General features: G+C 39.6%; 7 protein-coding genes across 7 annotated transcripts; 2 read left to right on the top strand and 5 right to left on the bottom strand. All coding sequences in view use genetic code 12, as the record gives it.

Moving 5' to 3' along the window:
• CANMA_004031 (uncharacterized protein) lies at nt 1-1,602 on the bottom strand (the record flags this gene model as incomplete). The annotated part of the gene is made up of 1 exon (XM_051816265.1): nt 1-1,602. The coding sequence occupies one exon, from the start codon at nt 1,600-1,602 to the stop codon at nt 1-3; it is 1,602 nt and encodes a 533-aa protein (XP_051670372.1).
• A 3,082-nt stretch (nt 1,603-4,684) lies between these two features.
• On the bottom strand, nt 4,685-6,076 carry ANP1 (Anp1p; the record flags this gene model as incomplete). The annotated part of the gene is made up of 1 exon (XM_051816264.1): nt 4,685-6,076. The coding sequence occupies one exon, from the start codon at nt 6,074-6,076 to the stop codon at nt 4,685-4,687; it is 1,392 nt and encodes a 463-aa protein (XP_051670371.1).
• A 456-nt stretch (nt 6,077-6,532) lies between these two features.
• Nucleotides 6,533-10,048, bottom strand: SMC2 (condensin subunit; the record flags this gene model as incomplete). The annotated part of the gene is made up of 1 exon (XM_051816263.1): nt 6,533-10,048. The coding sequence occupies one exon, from the start codon at nt 10,046-10,048 to the stop codon at nt 6,533-6,535; it is 3,516 nt and encodes a 1,171-aa protein (XP_051670370.1).
• A 215-nt stretch (nt 10,049-10,263) lies between these two features.
• MSU1 (Msu1p) lies at nt 10,264-13,815 on the top strand (the record flags this gene model as incomplete). The annotated part of the gene is made up of 1 exon (XM_051816262.1): nt 10,264-13,815. One exon carries the CDS (start codon nt 10,264-10,266, stop codon nt 13,813-13,815), a length of 3,552 nt encoding a protein of 1,183 aa, XP_051670369.1.
• A 97-nt stretch (nt 13,816-13,912) lies between these two features.
• On the bottom strand, nt 13,913-14,980 carry CANMA_004027 (uncharacterized protein; the record flags this gene model as incomplete). Its single annotated transcript, XM_051816261.1, has 1 exon — nt 13,913-14,980. One exon carries the CDS (start codon nt 14,978-14,980, stop codon nt 13,913-13,915), a length of 1,068 nt encoding a protein of 355 aa, XP_051670368.1.
• Nucleotides 14,981-15,639: 659 nt separating this feature from the next.
• Nucleotides 15,640-16,698, bottom strand: CANMA_004026 (uncharacterized protein; the record flags this gene model as incomplete). The annotated part of the gene is made up of 1 exon (XM_051816260.1): nt 15,640-16,698. One exon carries the CDS (start codon nt 16,696-16,698, stop codon nt 15,640-15,642), a length of 1,059 nt encoding a protein of 352 aa, XP_051670367.1.
• Nucleotides 16,699-17,339: 641 nt separating this feature from the next.
• On the top strand, nt 17,340-18,311 carry CANMA_004025 (uncharacterized protein; the record flags this gene model as incomplete). Its single annotated transcript, XM_051816259.1, has 1 exon — nt 17,340-18,311. The coding sequence occupies one exon, from the start codon at nt 17,340-17,342 to the stop codon at nt 18,309-18,311; it is 972 nt and encodes a 323-aa protein (XP_051670366.1).
• Between the last annotated feature and the right edge of the window lie 48 nt (nt 18,312-18,359).

Below are 18,359 nucleotides of genomic sequence, written 5' to 3'. Positions count from 1 at the left end.
CTAGAAGAAGTAAGCCAATGGAACCAATGCCAATGCCAAGTAGGTAGCTCCGTGAGAAGCAGCAGCAGCAGCATAGGTTGAGATAGCGGCGGTGGTTGAACCAGAAGCAGTACTTGATTGAGCAGCAACGGATGATGCACCTGCAGCAGTATTCGATTCAGCAGCAACGGATGATGCACCTGCAGCAGTGTTTGATTCAGCAGCAACAGTTGTTCCAGTGGCAGCAGTATTTGATTCAGCAGCAACGGTAGTTTGACCTTCACCAGCGGCAGTAGTTTGACCTTCACCAGCAGCGGTAGTAGTTCCGTAGATAACAGATGTTACAACACTACCGCCAGTGGTGTAAGTGGTAGTTCCAACAGGAGCTGATGATGGAGCAACACCACCTGTACCAGTTGAAGTTCCGTAAATAGTTGAAGTGACAGCAGTACCTTCGGAGGTGTAAGTGGTAGTTCCAACAGGAACTGATGATGGAGCAACACCACCTGTACCAGTTGAAGTTCCGTAAATAGTTGAAGTGACAGCAGTACCTTCGGAGGTGTAAGTGGTGGTCTCAACTGGGGTGCTTGTTGCTGGAGAAGCACCACCAGCAGTAGATGAAAGTGGGCAATAAGTGACGTATTCGGTAACGACACCATTAACAGTTTCAGTGGTAAGAACTGGAACAGCAGTAACAGTTGATGGTTTGCCTTCGTTGTCGGTGGTGGAGATAACCTTGGTTGATTCTGGAGTTTCAACTGATGAGAGTGGACAGTAGGTGGTGTAGATAGTCTCGATACCAGAAACAGTCTTGGTAGCAGCAGACAAAGTAGCTTCAACGGTAGTCTTGTGGCACAAGTCCTCGTGGCATGAGGTGATGGTAATAACTGATGTAACTTCAGCGGTAACGGTGGACAAGATTGGTGATGTTGAAGTAAAGGTAGAAGTTTCACCATTTGGCAAGGTAGTAGTACCAGTGGAGGTTGAGCAGTCAACAGTTTCAGTCAAAACAGTAGTTGAACGGATGGTTTCAGTACCGGTTGCACCACTAGATGCACCACTAGTTACACCACTAGATGCACCACTAGTAGCAGAACCAGCACCAGAAGATGTGGAAGATACAGCGCTAATATCAACAACTTCAAAAGCAGAGTTTGCAATAAAGGTACCATCTCTGCTCTTCAATGAATCAGCAACGGATTGAGCGTCCCTCTTGTCCAATGGGGATAAAGTCAAGTCACTTCCCTTCATTAATCTCTTTCTAATAGCACCGGTGGAGTTTGAAGCTGGTTCTTCTTGAGCTTGGACTTGGTATAATGGAGCACCTGATGTTCCGTACAATAATTTTGCTGGAATGCTAATAACGTTTCCAACATTGACAATATCGGTAAAGTATTTGGTAGCATCAACAAGGGAGTAGTAGAACAATGCAGTGTAATCATCATCGGCACTGTATTTGAATACAGGGCTTGGCAATCCTGATGGAATGGTGAATGGACAAACACCAGTGTCCAAGTCTACGACAGCAACGGATGCACCATCAACTAAACAAGCAACGTCTTTTGAAACGACGGTGGATGACAAGAAAGCCAATGAAGTAGCTACAACAGTGGAAAATTTCATTATAAGGAGTAGCGAATGTGAGGAAATGTAGTTAGTTAGGTAAGAGAAATTTCGAGAAATAAAGGGATTAAGGAGGGGGCTGATGGCGGACTTATATAATAAAAAATATTTCGAGTTGCAATTTGGGAAAAACCTCGTGGTTGTGAACTCTAATGCTAAAGTACCACAAAGCCAAAATGCAACAAGAAAATGGAAAATAGAAGATTTCTTTTATTTTTGGTGACTTTTGTTCCACCAACGAATGAACAAACAAAAAGAAGAGGAAAACTGTGATACACCTAAAAGCATAATGCAAGATGTATTTACAATTACATCGACGTTTGTGCAATGTTTATTGTTGTGGCACCACTCATAACCTTTGTGGAGGAAGTTATATGCAGTAAGTAGTGGGCTTTAGCTTTTTAATGTAGTAGAATTGTACTTTTTTTAATTTTAAACTTTATAATTGACAAAACAATACTGCTTTGGTGAACAAAGCAAACTGTATTGTCTTTCATTTCAAATTTGTTTACTTTTAACTACGGTGGTTGCATTGTATTGTTATCTGTGAGAGTGAACGCACGTTTTGACTTAGCAAACTCGTAATTAACATAGACAACAACAATAGAGTAAGAGTAGATATATTGATTGCAGTTAAACAATGAAATCAGGATTTCGCACTCCGATAGTATTCTAATTTTGATTGGATAAGACAAAAGACGGGAACATGAGTCCGTAGTGTTGATGCGCCAGCCTATTGCCTTGCTTAAGGTAGAAGAGTTCAAGACGCAAGGAAAGACAACATGTGAACTTTTTTGGGAAAATGTAGGAGAACAAGGTCAACTTCTACAATCGGAGTAAAAGCGTAGTCAGGTTAGCCTTGGCAGGAAATAGCTGACAAAACGTTTTGCAATGGTAGATATCCAGCAGCGCAAAACTATTCAAACTTGTTTGTTGTTATTTTTCCTTTTTGGTTGAAAAAGCTTACCAAATTGGAAAGATTGCTACTTTCTTTTCGAACTAATGGCTCGACATAAGCCATATTCTAGATTGGATCTAAACCTCCATTAGTAATAGGAGGAGAAAGATTAAAATTAACTTTGAGTTCCGAAACTAAATTTTGTTATTTTTGTGACGTTTAAATCAACAAAGAGCCAGCAAACAATAAATGAAAGAATTTTCATTTTTATTTTCATTTTATCCAACAAAAATATGCAAATGAACACCTCTTTGTAACGGAATATTGTTGATATCCATTGTTTTTTAGCAGGTAGCTAGGGTATATCTGGTACGACTGTAGAGACATACGAGCACATTTAGATCAATGACCTACTTCCGACAAATGTATTTCAAGTTACAAGTAATTAACTTTTGCGCCAGACACGAAGAAAATAGATAGCACTAAATGAGCTTAAATTGGATTACTAACCCAAAAAAAACGAACTATTCTAACGCATCAGACGTCATCACTTGTGTTTAAGCATGCGTATCACGCTATTTCTACAGCTCTTCGATTTTATGTGGAGCCTTTTTGTTTTCCCAACATTTTTCTGTTGTCATATGTCGGGATATGATAAGCTGTTGTGCTTTATCCACGTATTGTAGTGTTTTTTTTTCCCACTTGTGAAGTCTCATAACCACTTCTGCTCCAAACAAGATTGCTAAATGGGATTTACCAACAAATTATCTCAAGCAAGAGAAACTGAACGGAATTAGAGCCAATTAGATATTTGTCTCACAAAAAACAATGGCTTGTACCTAAGCCATCGCAAGATTAATTACTGCTCAGCGCTTGTTTTCTTCTTTATTGTTTATCATCAGTAGTAGTTATTTACCTCCTTTTTGGCCAATTTGGAGGTTCCAAAGATACTTACGCAGGGGGGAAGGAAGGAGGACACACCCGTTTTAGTTGAATTATGCATTTGTAAATAAACATAGTAATGATATTAATTAAACTTGGAAGAGATTCACATAAAGATTCCGTGGAAGTTACTTTTACAACCGAATACAGTGTTGTAGCTCTACATTTCTCAGACTTGTTATGGATATAACGTAGCCACTGTGAAACCGAACAAGGAGTGATGCGTTGCTAACTGGTGCTTACGCGTTCGGAATTCTGGTCTGCGAAAGAAAACTAAAGCCCCATTTTTAAGAAGCAGCGCGTCATTTCGAGATACCAGTTGACATTCTGTCTCTTACAATAAAAGAAAAAAAAAAAGAAGAGTCTTTGCATAAGGTGCGATGTCGCCCACGCTCTTAAATTCGAGATTTCCAGAGAAACTTTTCTGGGCATTTCATATATTTAGTAGTTACACATATGACAGCCCCTATTGTTTTTGGTCTTCTTTTGCTTTTTCTTTGTATAAAACGTTTGCCATCGAATTAGTTTGTCTAGATTCAATACAGAAGGAGTTTCCACAAAGTACGCCACGGAGATTGAGCTTTTTGTTATCAATTCATCTTCAAAACAGTTTGTTTGTTTATGTCTTATTACTCTTCCCCCCTTTGAAAGTGGCTTTTAAGGAAAATAGCTCGGAATTTGAAATACGAACTTTTTCTCAGAGATGGAAAAAACTTTACCCACTTGAAATCTGAACAGTGGTCAGACTCTCATTTTGATCGACGATGTATCTTGATGACACTCACTCTACTCTGATAGCATGTTGGATATACAGTTAAAAAGGGGGTAAACCTCACTCATTATCTATCTATATAAAATATTAATGATGTATATCCGTAAAATATTCTCTTCCTTCTCCTGCGTTTGTGTAATAAAGAGAAAGTATGTAGTGCACACTGATAAATTTATTCTACTGTGTGTATTTGTTACCAAAGTAGACAAAATGGTTTACTACTCTGTTTATACGAACGTCTCTGAATTCTGAATGAAAGCAACTGAATTGGCAATTACGAGCAATCTTAACTTCTGAACCTTAACACGACCGTGTTCGATTAAGCGGCATGGCACAATCATAAGTGCGCTGAGGGGGGTTATAAGCCTCTTGAATTCTTGGTCCAATTCCCTGTTCTCTCTCATAAAATAACATCACATGTAGAGCCATGCTATGACTCATTGAATCCATCAAATCACCTAAACATCTCCTCAAGGATTGAAGTCTGCTAATTTTCTATCAATTTTCAACTCGGCGTCAATATCGAAATCATCAGAACCTGACCAATCAACTTGGATCTTACGATACTTTGACATATCAGTGTTTTTCAAAAACATAGCCCGTTCCTTATTCCATTCACTCTGTACGTCTTCAAATGCTTTGCCCCAAACTTTGTCATACACCTTTTTAATCTTTGCTTCTTCTTGTTGACGCACTTCTTCTAATGCCATCCATTCCATATGCTTCAAATCATCACTACTTGGCTCGTATATATGCCAAATAACATAATGTGGCAACCCAACCACCGAGTACCCCATTCGTTTACTCAATTTACCAAACGCTTCTGTCTCCGCATGCTTTTCAAAAGAAAAAGCTGGGAAATGAGAACCAGTACGAAAAACCTTGGCTTTGGTCAAGATCGAAACACCTCCGATTCCGTCCAAGTCCATTTCCATCTCTGGATCTCCATATGGATCACGCAAGTATGCCAAATGGGGTCTCCATGTCTGGTATTCAACATAACCTTCGACAATACAGGCGTCTTCATCTAACGTTTCTGCCAATTGTAACCCACCATCACTCTCCTGCCACGAGTTCAAATCGTACGGCTGTTGATTTCCTAACCAGTCTGGTAGTGGACGCCACACATTAGGTACAATCACGTCTTTATCATGGTGCATTAAATCCTCCAAAATAGTCGTCGGCACCGTCTCGACATCGGCATCTCTCCAGTATACATAAGAGTGGTATGGCTTTATAGCCACCGACCACAACCAGTTTCTCGCACGCGCCATCAATTTTCTCCTGGGTCCCTGTGCAGCAAATCCATGTCTATCACTAAAACTCTGACCAATGATCTGACCGAAATCCTTTTCAAATATTTCAATCTCTCCAAAATGCATCTCCGTATTGAGATCCAGCTGAATCTCATTCAAGTGTCTCAACAACTCGCCCATAGTGTCATCCTTGGAATCACTGACCAAAAATGCCAAGTCTATAAGATTATGAGGGTACGTCAACTTTTTCATATGATTGAAAAACATTGGCAAGTGTGCTGCTGCATCTCTCAATGGCACGCAAAACAATACTCGTTCATCATACTGCCATCCATTAGATGAGCCCTCGTAGTTTGCCAAATCAAAGAAGGAAACATTATCTAGTCCGTTCAACTTGGGTGTGTAATGTGACGAGCTCAAGACATTTCTCGATATGAGTAGTAATAGGAGTATAAATACTGCTATTGATATGATGATGTTTCGACCCTGTTGCGATAGGCGGAGTAGTATGTTCTTAGATTTATGCAGCCTCACCTTTGAATCATCCTGATAGTCATAGGGCGTTACCTGCATGGACTGTGGCGTAGATGCTCTGGAAGGTGGCATCGTGGTGTATATGATTTAACGAATGACGAGTAAAATAAAAAAAAAAAACGCGATATGCTGATGCTATGAAAGTAAGATTAGGTTGGTGTTATGTAGTCTACTGCTGCAAAGTAGCGATATTCGACAACGATACAAGTCTTGTGATGCAGTAGTATGATTCGATATAAAATTTGATGTCTTGATGAGCGTTATACGTCGTAAATGACTTGAAGTTGGTCTAACTCAATGTTTTGATTCAGAATGGTTTTACACAATACAAAAAGAGAACAAAAAATTTTTTTTTCTTTTTTCTTCGCTGAAGGAGAACTACCAAGTGTACTTTGTTTTATTTATTTTTTTACAATCCCTTTCATTATGTAGTGATGCATACATATCTTTGACACAATAACGGTTACACTGTAACTTTATGCAAGCTGTCAAATCCACGATACAAATCTATTAAACGTATACATTAAATTACATAATAGACACAACGGAGGTACCATCTTGGAACCTGGTTCTAAACACACGATTGGCGTTGGTGAACATACCCTCTTTTAATGAAACAACAATAAATTGAGATCCTTTGAATCTGGTTTTGATCAAATGACCAATGTTTTGGGTATGCGAAAGATCCAATGCTGCATCAACTTCGTCCAAGATATACATTGGAGCTGGGTTGAATTGAAGTAAAGCCATGATCAATGATAATGCAATAAGGGATCGCTGGCCACCGGATAATTCCAATAAACTGTTTTTCCAAACCGGCCCAAGTTTGACTTTGACTTCGAGACCTTCAGTTACATCCATCATATTTACTGGAACCAACTTGGCAGATGAACCTGGAAGCAAATCAGCAAAAATTTGACCAAAATCGTCCGAGACCTTCTGATATGTCCCATTCAACGCCTTTCTAATTTCTCCATTCAATTTATCAATCGTGGACTCGATCTTCGTCTTGTCTTTTTCAATAGTCTTGATCTTGAATTTCAACGATGCTTCTCTTTTCTCATTCTCTTCAATCATGCTTATCACATTAACATTCACCTTACGCCTCATACTTTGAAATTTTTCTTCCAATTGGCCCAACTGCTCCTTGGCCTCGTCGAAGTTTAAACTTCTGTGTTCAGAAACTTCATGTTCGACGGCACGCATATCTAATACCCATTCATGGTCACTCATTATTTGATCCAACCTTTTCCGCAAGTCGGTTGTGGCATTGCGCGATTTTTCCAATTCGAAGTTGAGACTTTTAATCTTGACCCGTAGGTTTTCGGCTTTTTTGTTTTTGGCAGCTATTATTTTTGTCAATTCATTCAACTCCTCATCTAATCCTGCCAAACTGGCTTTCTCTTCTTCCACTTGAGCTTTTACGATGGCCAAACCTCTCTCTAAGTTCACCTGGTCATGCTCGTCCGCTTGATCCTTTGCCTTTAGTTCACTTATGCTCTTTTCTGTAGTTACATATTGTGCCTTGATGTCTTTCAATTCTGTTTGTTGCTGTTCAGTTTCCCACTGCAAAACTTGGAAATTTTCTGTCTCTAATGCCATCTCTTTTTGCTTCTTGTCCAAAACCGACTTCAGGTCCTTTATTTCCTGCTTCAATTGTGAAATCTTACCTCCTTTGTCGCTATTGAATTCCTGCATATCCTTTTCCACTTCTGTGATCTCATTTTCGTACTGCAGGCAATCATTTTCTAGTTGACGGATTTCACCAGTCAACCTTTCAATGTCGTGCTTTCTCTCCTCATTCGACTTTAAGAAAGACGATGCTTGGTTGTTTTCAAGTTTCCTTTGGAGTAAGGACAATTCATACTTTTTCATTTCAATCTCCTTTCGCATACCACTGGTAGCTTGCATCCCCTTTTCCCAGCTGTCAATTTCCTCCTTTATTTGATACAATTCATCATCCACAACATTCAACTGCTTAAGCACTTTATTATAATCCTTCAAGGCAAGCAACAAGGCCGTGTTGTTTCGGCGCGACCCACCAGAAATGTTTCCTTCCGGGTCATAAGTGTCACCCTCAAGCGTGATTGATCTCGTCCTAACCTGAGGGTCAAAGGTGACTCTCTTTGCTGCATCTGGGTCGGCACATATGAATGTGGTTCCAAACACATACTGCATAGCCTTGTGTATATCCTGATCATATACAATCAAATTTAATGCCAACTCAACTTTACCAGGGGCTATCTGCTGCGCACGTTCAACAACAGCCGTTCCCAAAACATTAGGATTAATCTTATCCAATGGAATCATTGTGACCCTTTTCCTTAATCTGCCACGTTCGAGCAATTGTGACGCAACCTCACTAGTTTTAACCACCACATTATACAACCTTCCACCAGCGCACGTCTGCAAAGCAATGGCCTTGTCATATGAGGATTCCGGCAAATCAAACAACTGAGCTACAACACCTTGTACTAAACGGTCGTCAAAATTCGGATGTGGTCTTTCGTAGTAAAAATCAAGACCTCGTAGGTTTTGCTTCATGTAGTTCAATTCTCGCAATAGTTTTTCCTGTTGTGATTTGAGTTCAGCTTCTGTTGAGCGTATCTTGTCTATATTCAATGTAGTAGAGCCCGTGACCTTGGCCAACCCAGCCTCTTTATTTTCAATCTCGCTTTCAAGGTTTTTTACACTCACCATGAATTGGTCATATTCCCCCTTGGCTTTAGCTAGCTTTGGCTCGTCGCTTTTCAAACCTTGAAAAATATGCTCGATTTTTAGCTTATTTTGTTGGATCTGATTCTTAGACGAGCCAAGCTTATTCTTGACGTCACTGAGTTGAGAAGCATAACCTGTAGATACACCACCTTTGGAAGACAACCCTGTACTCAATCCTGCCAATAGCTCTTGTTTCCTTTCAAATTGCTCCTTCAATAATGAAAGCTCCCTTTTCGAAGCCTCGTGCATTTCTTCGTGATTCTTAAACGAAAACTCGCTTTCTTTCAAGGATCTCTCTAGATCCTGCTGTTTCTGCTTCAACAGTTCTAATTTATCGGCCTCATTCCCTAATTCTTCGGTAGTCAATCCCCGTTTAGTCCTCAATCTTTCTAGATCATTTGCAATTTTACCTTCTTGGTGCTCCAATTCATTAATTTTCCCATCCTTCTTCAAATTCGCCTCTCTTGCCTCCCTTACCTGTTGCAAATCTTCGTTCAAATTGTTTATCTCATGAGTTAATTTGTCCACCTCCAAATGTAATTCTGCGACTTTATTCTCATGCTTTGCTGTATATTCAGAGTTGTTTGTAAATAACTGAGTTAGCTTTGAGTATTCAAATGCGGTCACAACACGTCTGTGCTTCTCCAAAGCCGTTTCTGTGTTTTTAAATTCAATGTAAACACGTTTATCATTCCTAAATTTCTCAAACTTTGGCTCAATCTCCTCCTTTAGTAACGTTTTAATTTCCTTAAGCTTGGAATCTTTCTTTGCCATTACCTTCTTGGCTTTGCCCTTTTTTTCCTCAAAAGTTCGAGTACCGGCTGCCTCTTCAATCAATGACAATATTTCGCTTGGTCGCATGTTTAAAACCTTTGTGATTTTACCCTGCATGATCAAGAAATTAGGGTTATTGATATTTAGCTGCACTGACTGGAAGAGGCTTAGAACAGTTTGCTGTTGTGCTTTATGTCCATTAATCAAATACTTTGACGTTCCTCCCAAAATGATCTGTCTTGTAACACTAATTGTAGCACAAGTCTCAAACCCTATGGGTGACTTAGATATTTCGGAGTTGTTAAACACAATCGTAACACTTGCTTTGGTCACCCCTGCTTGACCTCTCTTGTAAATCAAGTCTTGCAAGTTTGATGCTCGAACCGTTTGCATCGATGATATTCCAAGCACGAAACAAATGGCGTCGAGAATATTTGATTTACCCGAACCGTTCAACCCGGTGATGGCATTAAACAGCGCATCCCAGCCTGATATAACAGTACGTGTGGCATACGACTTGAATCCATCGATTATTAGCTCCTCCACTTTCATTTTGTTGGTGAGTACAATCTATAAAGAATATACGATCTTGGTATCCTTTGTTTACGTTTATTCATGTCGCAAATTCTCTCGCGCGTTTTGATCTTTCTCTCTTGGAAAAATCTCACTAGTTGCACAAAAACCAAACCATCCCAAACTCATCTGAAAATAGAGCTAGTCTCATATAGGTGGATCGGCCCAACTTTGCACCTATTTAAATAAAGCAGATGTTCAGTTATACTACAGCTTCAAGCATTTGGCGCAGAGATATACGTCGAAGGCGAAGTCTACACTATTGTGCATATTTGAGACGTCGCTATGTGAAATATAACTCATCCACCAACGAGAATGAAAATGGGGCAAAGGGCAGTAGGGAAGTTTTACATGATTACAAGAAGAAGCTGAATAGCACCACCAAACAGTGGAGTAACTCCGGATCTCTCAAGTTTCAAAACTTTAAACATCGTCCCGTATCGTCGCTGAAATGGAACAAGTCACTTTCCAACAATCACGAGGAAAATCACGACGAATCAACAAGTACAAATCGAGAAGCTCAAAATGGATCACCATCTAAAGAATTTGATATGAGCTCGTTGCGATCGTTTATCAAAAGTGGACAAGAGCTAGCTCGTGATAAGAGTATGGGAAATGAGGAGCCAAAGCATCCTCAGGATCAGGGCGTAGACAAAGAACTGTTCTTGGATAATTCAAGTACCCCCAAAGATAGTGCAAGTGATCTCACAAAGCTTGTTGGGATGATCAAAACGAAGAAGAAATATTTTGATATTGAGCAACCCAATTTCAACTTGGATAGACCAAACAAGGAGATTCTCGACGGTATCAAAAGCAGATCGGAAAAGTCAAAAAAACTTCTGTACAGAGATCCTTCGAACCTGTGGAAGGAAGAAATAGGTAACTTCAACGAGCTAAAGAGCTTTTTCAAGCAACTACCCCAGCGAGTCAAAATTAACGGGAACCTAATGAACAGTCCGGTGAGAGTGGGGGATTTAGTTACCTTTGGTTCAGAGAGTCTTCGGTTGTACATTGTTGCTGAGACCCCTAAATCATTTGATTCTCGAATTGCCACGTTTCTTTCTGACAAGGGAGAAATTGTGTTTTCTAGTTTCTCAAACGTGAATTACAGAATACCCCAAGCCATTCCTGAAAAGTACATGGAAACTATTGGTAACTTTGTCACAGAAGAGCAAAAGTATTTAGATAATCCGCCAGTAGGCATACCAGATCTAAACTTTACTAGATCTGCTGCATCGTTGCCAATAGAATTGCAAAAGGGTGAAACCGAAACCACTGCTGAAGTAGAAGGCGAAGTGTCCGAGTACGATTCCAATGACCTTGTCTTATCCCAGGCGTCATCCCAACTATTGACCAATTCAAATGTGAGGACATTTATTATACCAAATGCAGCTCGCGAATTGTTTCATGCGGCATTGACGCAGATATCAAACAATGCATTTCGCAAGGTCCATGAAACAAACAAGAAATTGGAAGGATTGCATAGAATATTGCAAAATGACGAGACTGGAGAGATAAATACACCTCGATCCATTTCCATTTTCGAAATTTTGAGCAAATTGAATGTTCATCTGGAACCTAATGTCCCATCGAATGGAGCGTCTTTCGGAATTCTGCCCAATCAACTGGTGGATTATGCCTCAGAAAACTTTGTCGCTGCAGAATACTTGTCTGTTTTATTTGCATTGAGGAAGCAAAGCAGGCTATGGACAATCCAGCGAGACAAGGCATCTTTTTCACCGACTAAAGTTATCATATGGCCCTTGGCGCAAGTTGCCCACGAAGACGAAGTAATTAGAGCTCTTAGAGGAAAGGAGTTTGGAAAAGTGGCACAATACTGTACAGAAAGACTTCTTGGCAAAACAGAGCTAGCTAAACCGACATTGTATGACAGTGTGGTAAACATGTTGAAGGAATATGTAAATGGAAAGTTTGACGACGATCCAATGGTGTCGACGACACTAATTTCTTTATTGAGAAGGATTGACAGCTTACTTTTAAACCAGGGAGAGGTAATCCCAGATGATTCCTACAAGTTTGAATACTCGTTTGGTAAAGCATACGATTTGTTGACAAGGTTGAACCAGGATGTCAATGTCAATCCTGTTAAATGGACAGCGGAATCTGATCTTCCTGGACAACATACTTCCATAAAGGCAGATTTGCAAGGTACATACTTCAAATACTTTGACAAGGTGTATGAGCTCCGCGAGAAAGATGAGATTGCACAAAAGACATTAACAGACAATTTGTACGAAAATGATCCCCTCAGTGACAAGAGAATTGACATGAAAGAAGTGTCGATATATTGCATTGACGACGCAACAGCTCACGAAATTGATGACGGAATTTCTCTACATGAAGAAAATGGCAAGTACGTAGTTACAATTCACATCGCAGAACCAAGCTCGTACATTAAACCAGACTCGATCATCAGCAGCATTGCGTATGGGAAAGCATCCACCACGTATCTTCCCGAGGCAGTGTTCCCAATGTTGCCTCAAATGGTGTCGAAAATTGCCGGATTGGGACTGAATGGAGTAGAGACGAGGACATTTGTTGTGCAGTATAAATTAAACAAAAGAGATGTTGATGACTGCATTAGTAGAGCATTGAAGGACAGCCTGTATGCTCCCGACAAAGTTCTTTTAGACAATATCAAAAAGAACGTTTACGATAGTAGTGAGGTGAAATTTGCACTTACCAAAAGGTTTCGTCAAGGCTTTACGTATGACGCTGTGAATAAATTGCTTCTAGATGACTGTAAAATTAGCAAATATCGAGATGCTTCAACTTCTGGTGATGCTGATTTTGACAATTTGATAAAATTGCAATATATTTCATCGCTATTGTGGAGAATCAGAGAATCAAATAATGCATACACAAGTGGCCAAAACAAGAAGTTGATGGTGGGGACAAACAAGGACTCTAATCATACATCGGTTGAAGAAGATGGCAGCTACAAGCTAAGTCTTCCAAACAGCGACAAGTCCATTGAAATCACATCTGAAAGTACAAATAACTTGTCAACTCAATTGGTGACTGAAAATATGATAATCGCTAATCATTTGACTGCCAAGTTTGCCAACGATAAAGGCATTAAAATATTGTACCGCAGTTTAGACCCAAAGTTTAATCCAGAATTGTTGCTAGAGTATAAGGAGTTAGTTCGGCAGGAAAGAAGTGATATTGATCAGGAAAAATTGTTGAACCTTTACGCATTCTTGACGAGAGGGATAATTTCGGACAAACCAGAGAAGCACTTTATGATGGGGTTGAACATGTACACAAATATATCCTCACCGTTGCGAAGATTTATTGATATGGTCAACCAATGGAAATTTCAGGATTACTTTCTTGGAAAAACCTCAGTGTCGGATGAGAGTATCGGAGGAATTGTATCCAAGTTGAATGCCAAGAATGATATCGTGAGAAGTATACAAAGGGACTCGATAACCTTTTGGCAGTTGTTGTTTTTGAAAATTTTCCACGAGCAAAATAGTGGCAATATAACAGAAATGCTAGATTTGAAGTTATCGCTTCGTTCCAACCCCAAAAAGGGGATGACGGTTGCTGTAAATTTGAAAACATTTTCCAGTGTCAATGCGCATGTTGATGTTAGTCAAGAATTGTTGGAGGATGTAGGTTCGGGACATTTGGGTGCTGGGGATTTGCTTGATAGTTCAAAATTGCATTTGAAAAAGATTGATGTGATTGAGAATCTATTGATATTTGAATATAGATGATTACGTTATTGTAAATAGAAAACTGTACATAAACACAGCGTAACTATACATGAAATTTCTAGCAACTTGGCTTTTTCTATAAATCTTAATTCCCCACTCATGCCCATTTTCCAATGAATGCCATTGCAAATGCACCTAAGCTCAAATTAATATATGCAAACAATAACTTTTTAATACCATTATCTTTAAAGTCACCTGAATACATAAAGTCAAATGCCATCAATTCAGCAATGCTATTGTAGATCAAGATTCCAGCACAAGTGGCATCAAAAGTACCGGTAGTGATTAAAGAAGTCCTTGAGCCTGCTGGGTACGTTTCACGAACAATCAAACCGATTCCACAGGCAAAGGGAGTGGTCAAACTGTAAGCTAGTGACATAACCCATGGAACATATCTTTTTCCCATTGGCCACTGTGTGGTTGCAAAACGTGTGCCAAGACCTAAACCTTCAAAAAGCTGGTGAAATCCAATGGCAATATACAACGTAACAAATTCATCCCCAGCTATAGCCAATGATAATCCAACAAATATAGAATGTAAAACAATACCACATTCCAATACAACACAATTCAATATCTGCTGGTACAAGCTTTCAAGTTTTGTGAGATTGCGCTCATTTATTTCTATGTCGAAGGATTTGTTTGACAAATTCGATTGCAGTTCTTCTTCACCCGGGCAGGCACATCCTTGACAAAAATCGGTTGATGGCTCCCCAGTAACGGATTCAAATCCAATTGGAAGCTTGCAATGCTTCTCGTTATTGATCTGGGCTTTTGCCTTGCTGGATAGTTTATAATGAGCAACTATATCAAAAAAGAAGATGAAGAATACGGCAATCAAAGCTATACCTTCAGCAAATGGGTAGTCTGTAAATGGAGGACCTAGACACTTGTTGCTCAACGCTGCAGCTGCTTCAGCCATTAAGTGGATAAACCCGGTAGCAATGATTACTCCACTTCCAAAATATCTAATTCCATTGAAAATCCATTCGGGTATCATGAACTTTTTGGAGTATGCAGCTAGCAAAGGGGCAAACGAGCCCACTACTGAAAGCACAAACAAAACGGGAACAGCTGACACCCTGGCTGCAAAATGCTTTCCATTGTAGAAATTGCCATCGAGGCAAGTATCGTAATTATTCTGTCTTGCGACTAAGTAATTCATGGTTGATATTGTCAGATATAAGAAAAATTGGTTCTTTTGAGGGGGGACATCATTGTACTGAAGGTAAGACATTCATGGGATTTTATAACTGGTTGGCACACATTTGTAAAGTTGTTTAAAAGAAACTGAACCAAAAAAAGAAAAGAAAATGGAAGGGAAGAGAAAATGACTGCCAGCTTTTAGATTTGCCAACCTGACAGATGTCACCATAATTGAAGAACATTTTCAACTAATACTGCTGACTAGTGTAAATATATAATTTATCTTGAGTGCTTTTCCTTTTCTTTTTCTGTTAGAAAAATAGCCCACATAAAGTATAAATCGAAGTGAAATTGGTTCGTGTAAGCTGTTATAGTTGATGCTACTAGTCAACTGTAGGGCATTGCTCATTGATAATTGTGGGGCAAGATTGAGTGACATTTCGAATAGTATCACAAAAGTTACAGAGTGAGAAGATTATTTCCGTTTCTTTTTTGTTGCACCAAGAATTGCTTTTTGGTTGGACCTTTTTATTTTAAAAGTCACTTGATGTATGATTTGTAGACTAATATCGAGAGTATAGAGGTCAATCTTTAAAAGAACCCAGAGGGCTTAAAACAATTCGACTTTGAAATCTCACTATTATCCTCTATAAAGAATTTGCAAATATCAAACCAAGACTATGCCCATTTTCCAATTAGTGCCATTACAAAGGCCCCTAAAGTTAAGTAGAAAAATGCAATCAATAGCTCTTTTGCCGGCTTATTTTTGAAATCTCCTGAATACATGAAATCAAATGCCATTAATTCAGCAATACTATTGTAAATTAGTATTCCCGCACAAGCTGCGTCAAAAACTCCCGTGGTGATCAATGCTGTTCTTGATCCTGCAGGATAGCTGCCACGTACTATTAAGCCTATTCCTGATGCGAACGGCGTGGTCAAACTGTAAGCTAGTGACATAACCCATGGAACATATCTTTTCCCCTTGGGCCATTGCGTGGTGGCAAATCTAGTACCGAGACCCAAGCCTTCGAAAAATTGATGGAAGGCAATAGCAATGTAAAGCGTTACAAAATCGTCCCCAGCTATAGTCAATGACAACCCTACGAAAATCGAGTGTAATACAATACCACACTCTAACACCACGCAATTCAAAATCTTTTGGTATATGCTCTCAAGCTTAGACAAATCTCGTTTATCCACCTCCCTTATTTCAGTTGATCCATTTGTGTGCTTCGACAGGTTCGATTCCTGATCCTCCTCTGGTAGAGTCTCACTTTGCAGTCGACCAACCGACTCAAATTCCAACAGCGTGTCGCCATTCTTTTCCGCTTCCAAGTAAGCTTTCGCTTTAACTGATAGTCGCTGGTGGGCTACAACATCGAAAAAGAATATGAAAAATACACCAATCAATGCAATACCTTCAGCAAACGGATAGTTGGTAAATGGAGGACCCAAGCATTTATTTCCAAGGTTAGCAGCCGCCTCTGCCATCAAATGGATGAATCCAGTGGCTATGATCACTCCACTTCCAAAATACTTTATGGCATCAAATATCCACCTTGGTACTCTAAATCTGGTAGAATACGCTGCCAACAATGGCGTGAATGATCCCAACGCCGACACCACAAACAATACCGGGACTGATGACACTCTCGCTGGCCAGTACTTCCCATTGTAGGAGTTGGTGCTGAGACAAGTATCCTCGTTGTCCTGTCTTATAAATATGATATCCATAGAAGAGTTACCTGGTGATTAGCATAAGGGTAATTGCTGTAGTTATAGACCCAGACGAAAGTTCTCGAGATGTGGTCAGCTGAATTGTTTCACGACTCTTATATAGGAAGTTTAAGAAACATCCCATGCAGTACAACCATGGAACGTACCACTTGGCATTTATAAAATAATGGGTTCTAAATTTTGCAAAATTCTTGGCTTTTTTTTGCTCAAATTTTTGGGTTTACTATTCTTTGACCCGATAAAAGTTACTTGTGGGCTGAGTAGATGTCTATGGTTTATTTTAGAGTCCCGGGAACTTCTATTAGCGGGACATTCCAAGAATGTATGCCGGGAGCAGTGGTTTCAATACCTGTCATATTGCACAACGGCATTCCCATTGACACGTTAAATGGACCAAGTTGCGCATATACCAGAAAGTGTGACCTTAATGCAAGCTCTATGACAAAGTTAGAGTGAGATTCTGCAAGATTCCGCTGATTGGAAATAACGGTGTAGTTTCTATTTTCGGGAATGTTAGACTGTAGTGTACTGAACTTCACGAAGAAGCGCAAAATTTTTGTTTTGAACTTAGCGTACGATTTCGTAAATAAACGAAAATAAACAGACAAACTCCACGAGATATCAAAGCTGCATCAACTATGAAGTATCATGAGGAAACAGAGGTATACGCTTCACATCAGCTTCAGAACTCTTTCTTGTCCACTGTTGATCACCTCCCATGCGACATAGTTCGATCACTTTGGCTAGTTCAATCATGCAACATCAAAATTGACAAATCCAAACAAGAGTTGCACAATTTACTCCAGAAATATCAAACAACAGCAAGCATACTGCAAGATGAGATAAACAGAATGTACGAGCTAAAGCATTCGATACGGCATTTGTACAATGAAACTATACAAGAAGGAAAAACACTCAATAATCAAATGATTATTCACAAGCTACATCTAGAAGATGAAATTAATCAGTTGAATACAATCAAAGATAAGCGTGTGCTGAAAGTGGATGATAAAGAATCACACGAACAGCTTCGTAAACAGTTGAAGAAACATTATAAAGAACATCCGTTGGTGTCACAGGTTGAAGCCGTTGTTGAACAACAAAAACATTCGCAAAAGGAGCGGAAACGAGCGTCAACTAAATCGGGGATTAAGTTAGTTTTAAGAATACCGAAACAGGATAAGGTTTTGAAGCCAAAGGGCAAACACGTGGTGAAAAAGAACAGTACGGAGCGTAAAACAAAGACTGTTGATCTAGCAAAGAAAGATGATCTACCTGCAAAGAAGGAGAGGAAACCTATACGAAAAGAAAAAGAGATTGTGCCACAGGTGAAACAAGTTCAAGAGGAGGAAGATGAAGACAATAAAAGATATTGCTTTTGTCAACAGCCGTCTCTTGGCGATATGATTGCATGTGATAATGAAGCTTCGTGTCCCAATGGTGAATGGTTTCATTACAAATGTGTGGGCTTGTTGAATCGTGTTGATGCTTTAAAGTATACCACAGGTAAGATACCATGGTATTGTTCAGATACTTGTCGACAAATGGGCGAGTCAGAGAAAACAAGACTTCAGGAAATGAAGAAACGCAAGAGGAGGCGCAAATGGTGAAAGCGAACGACGCAATTGCTTTGCTTAATAGGTGATTTATTCCGTTTA

Source organism: Candida margitis (assembly GCF_024628925.1).
Source record: "Candida margitis strain CBS 14175 chromosome Unknown scaffold36, whole genome shotgun sequence".
NCBI lineage: Eukaryota > Fungi > Ascomycota > Pichiomycetes > Serinales > Debaryomycetaceae > Lodderomyces > Lodderomyces margitis.
Note: the sequence above shows the minus strand (reverse complement) of the source record. Positions and strands in the feature narration are given on the sequence as shown.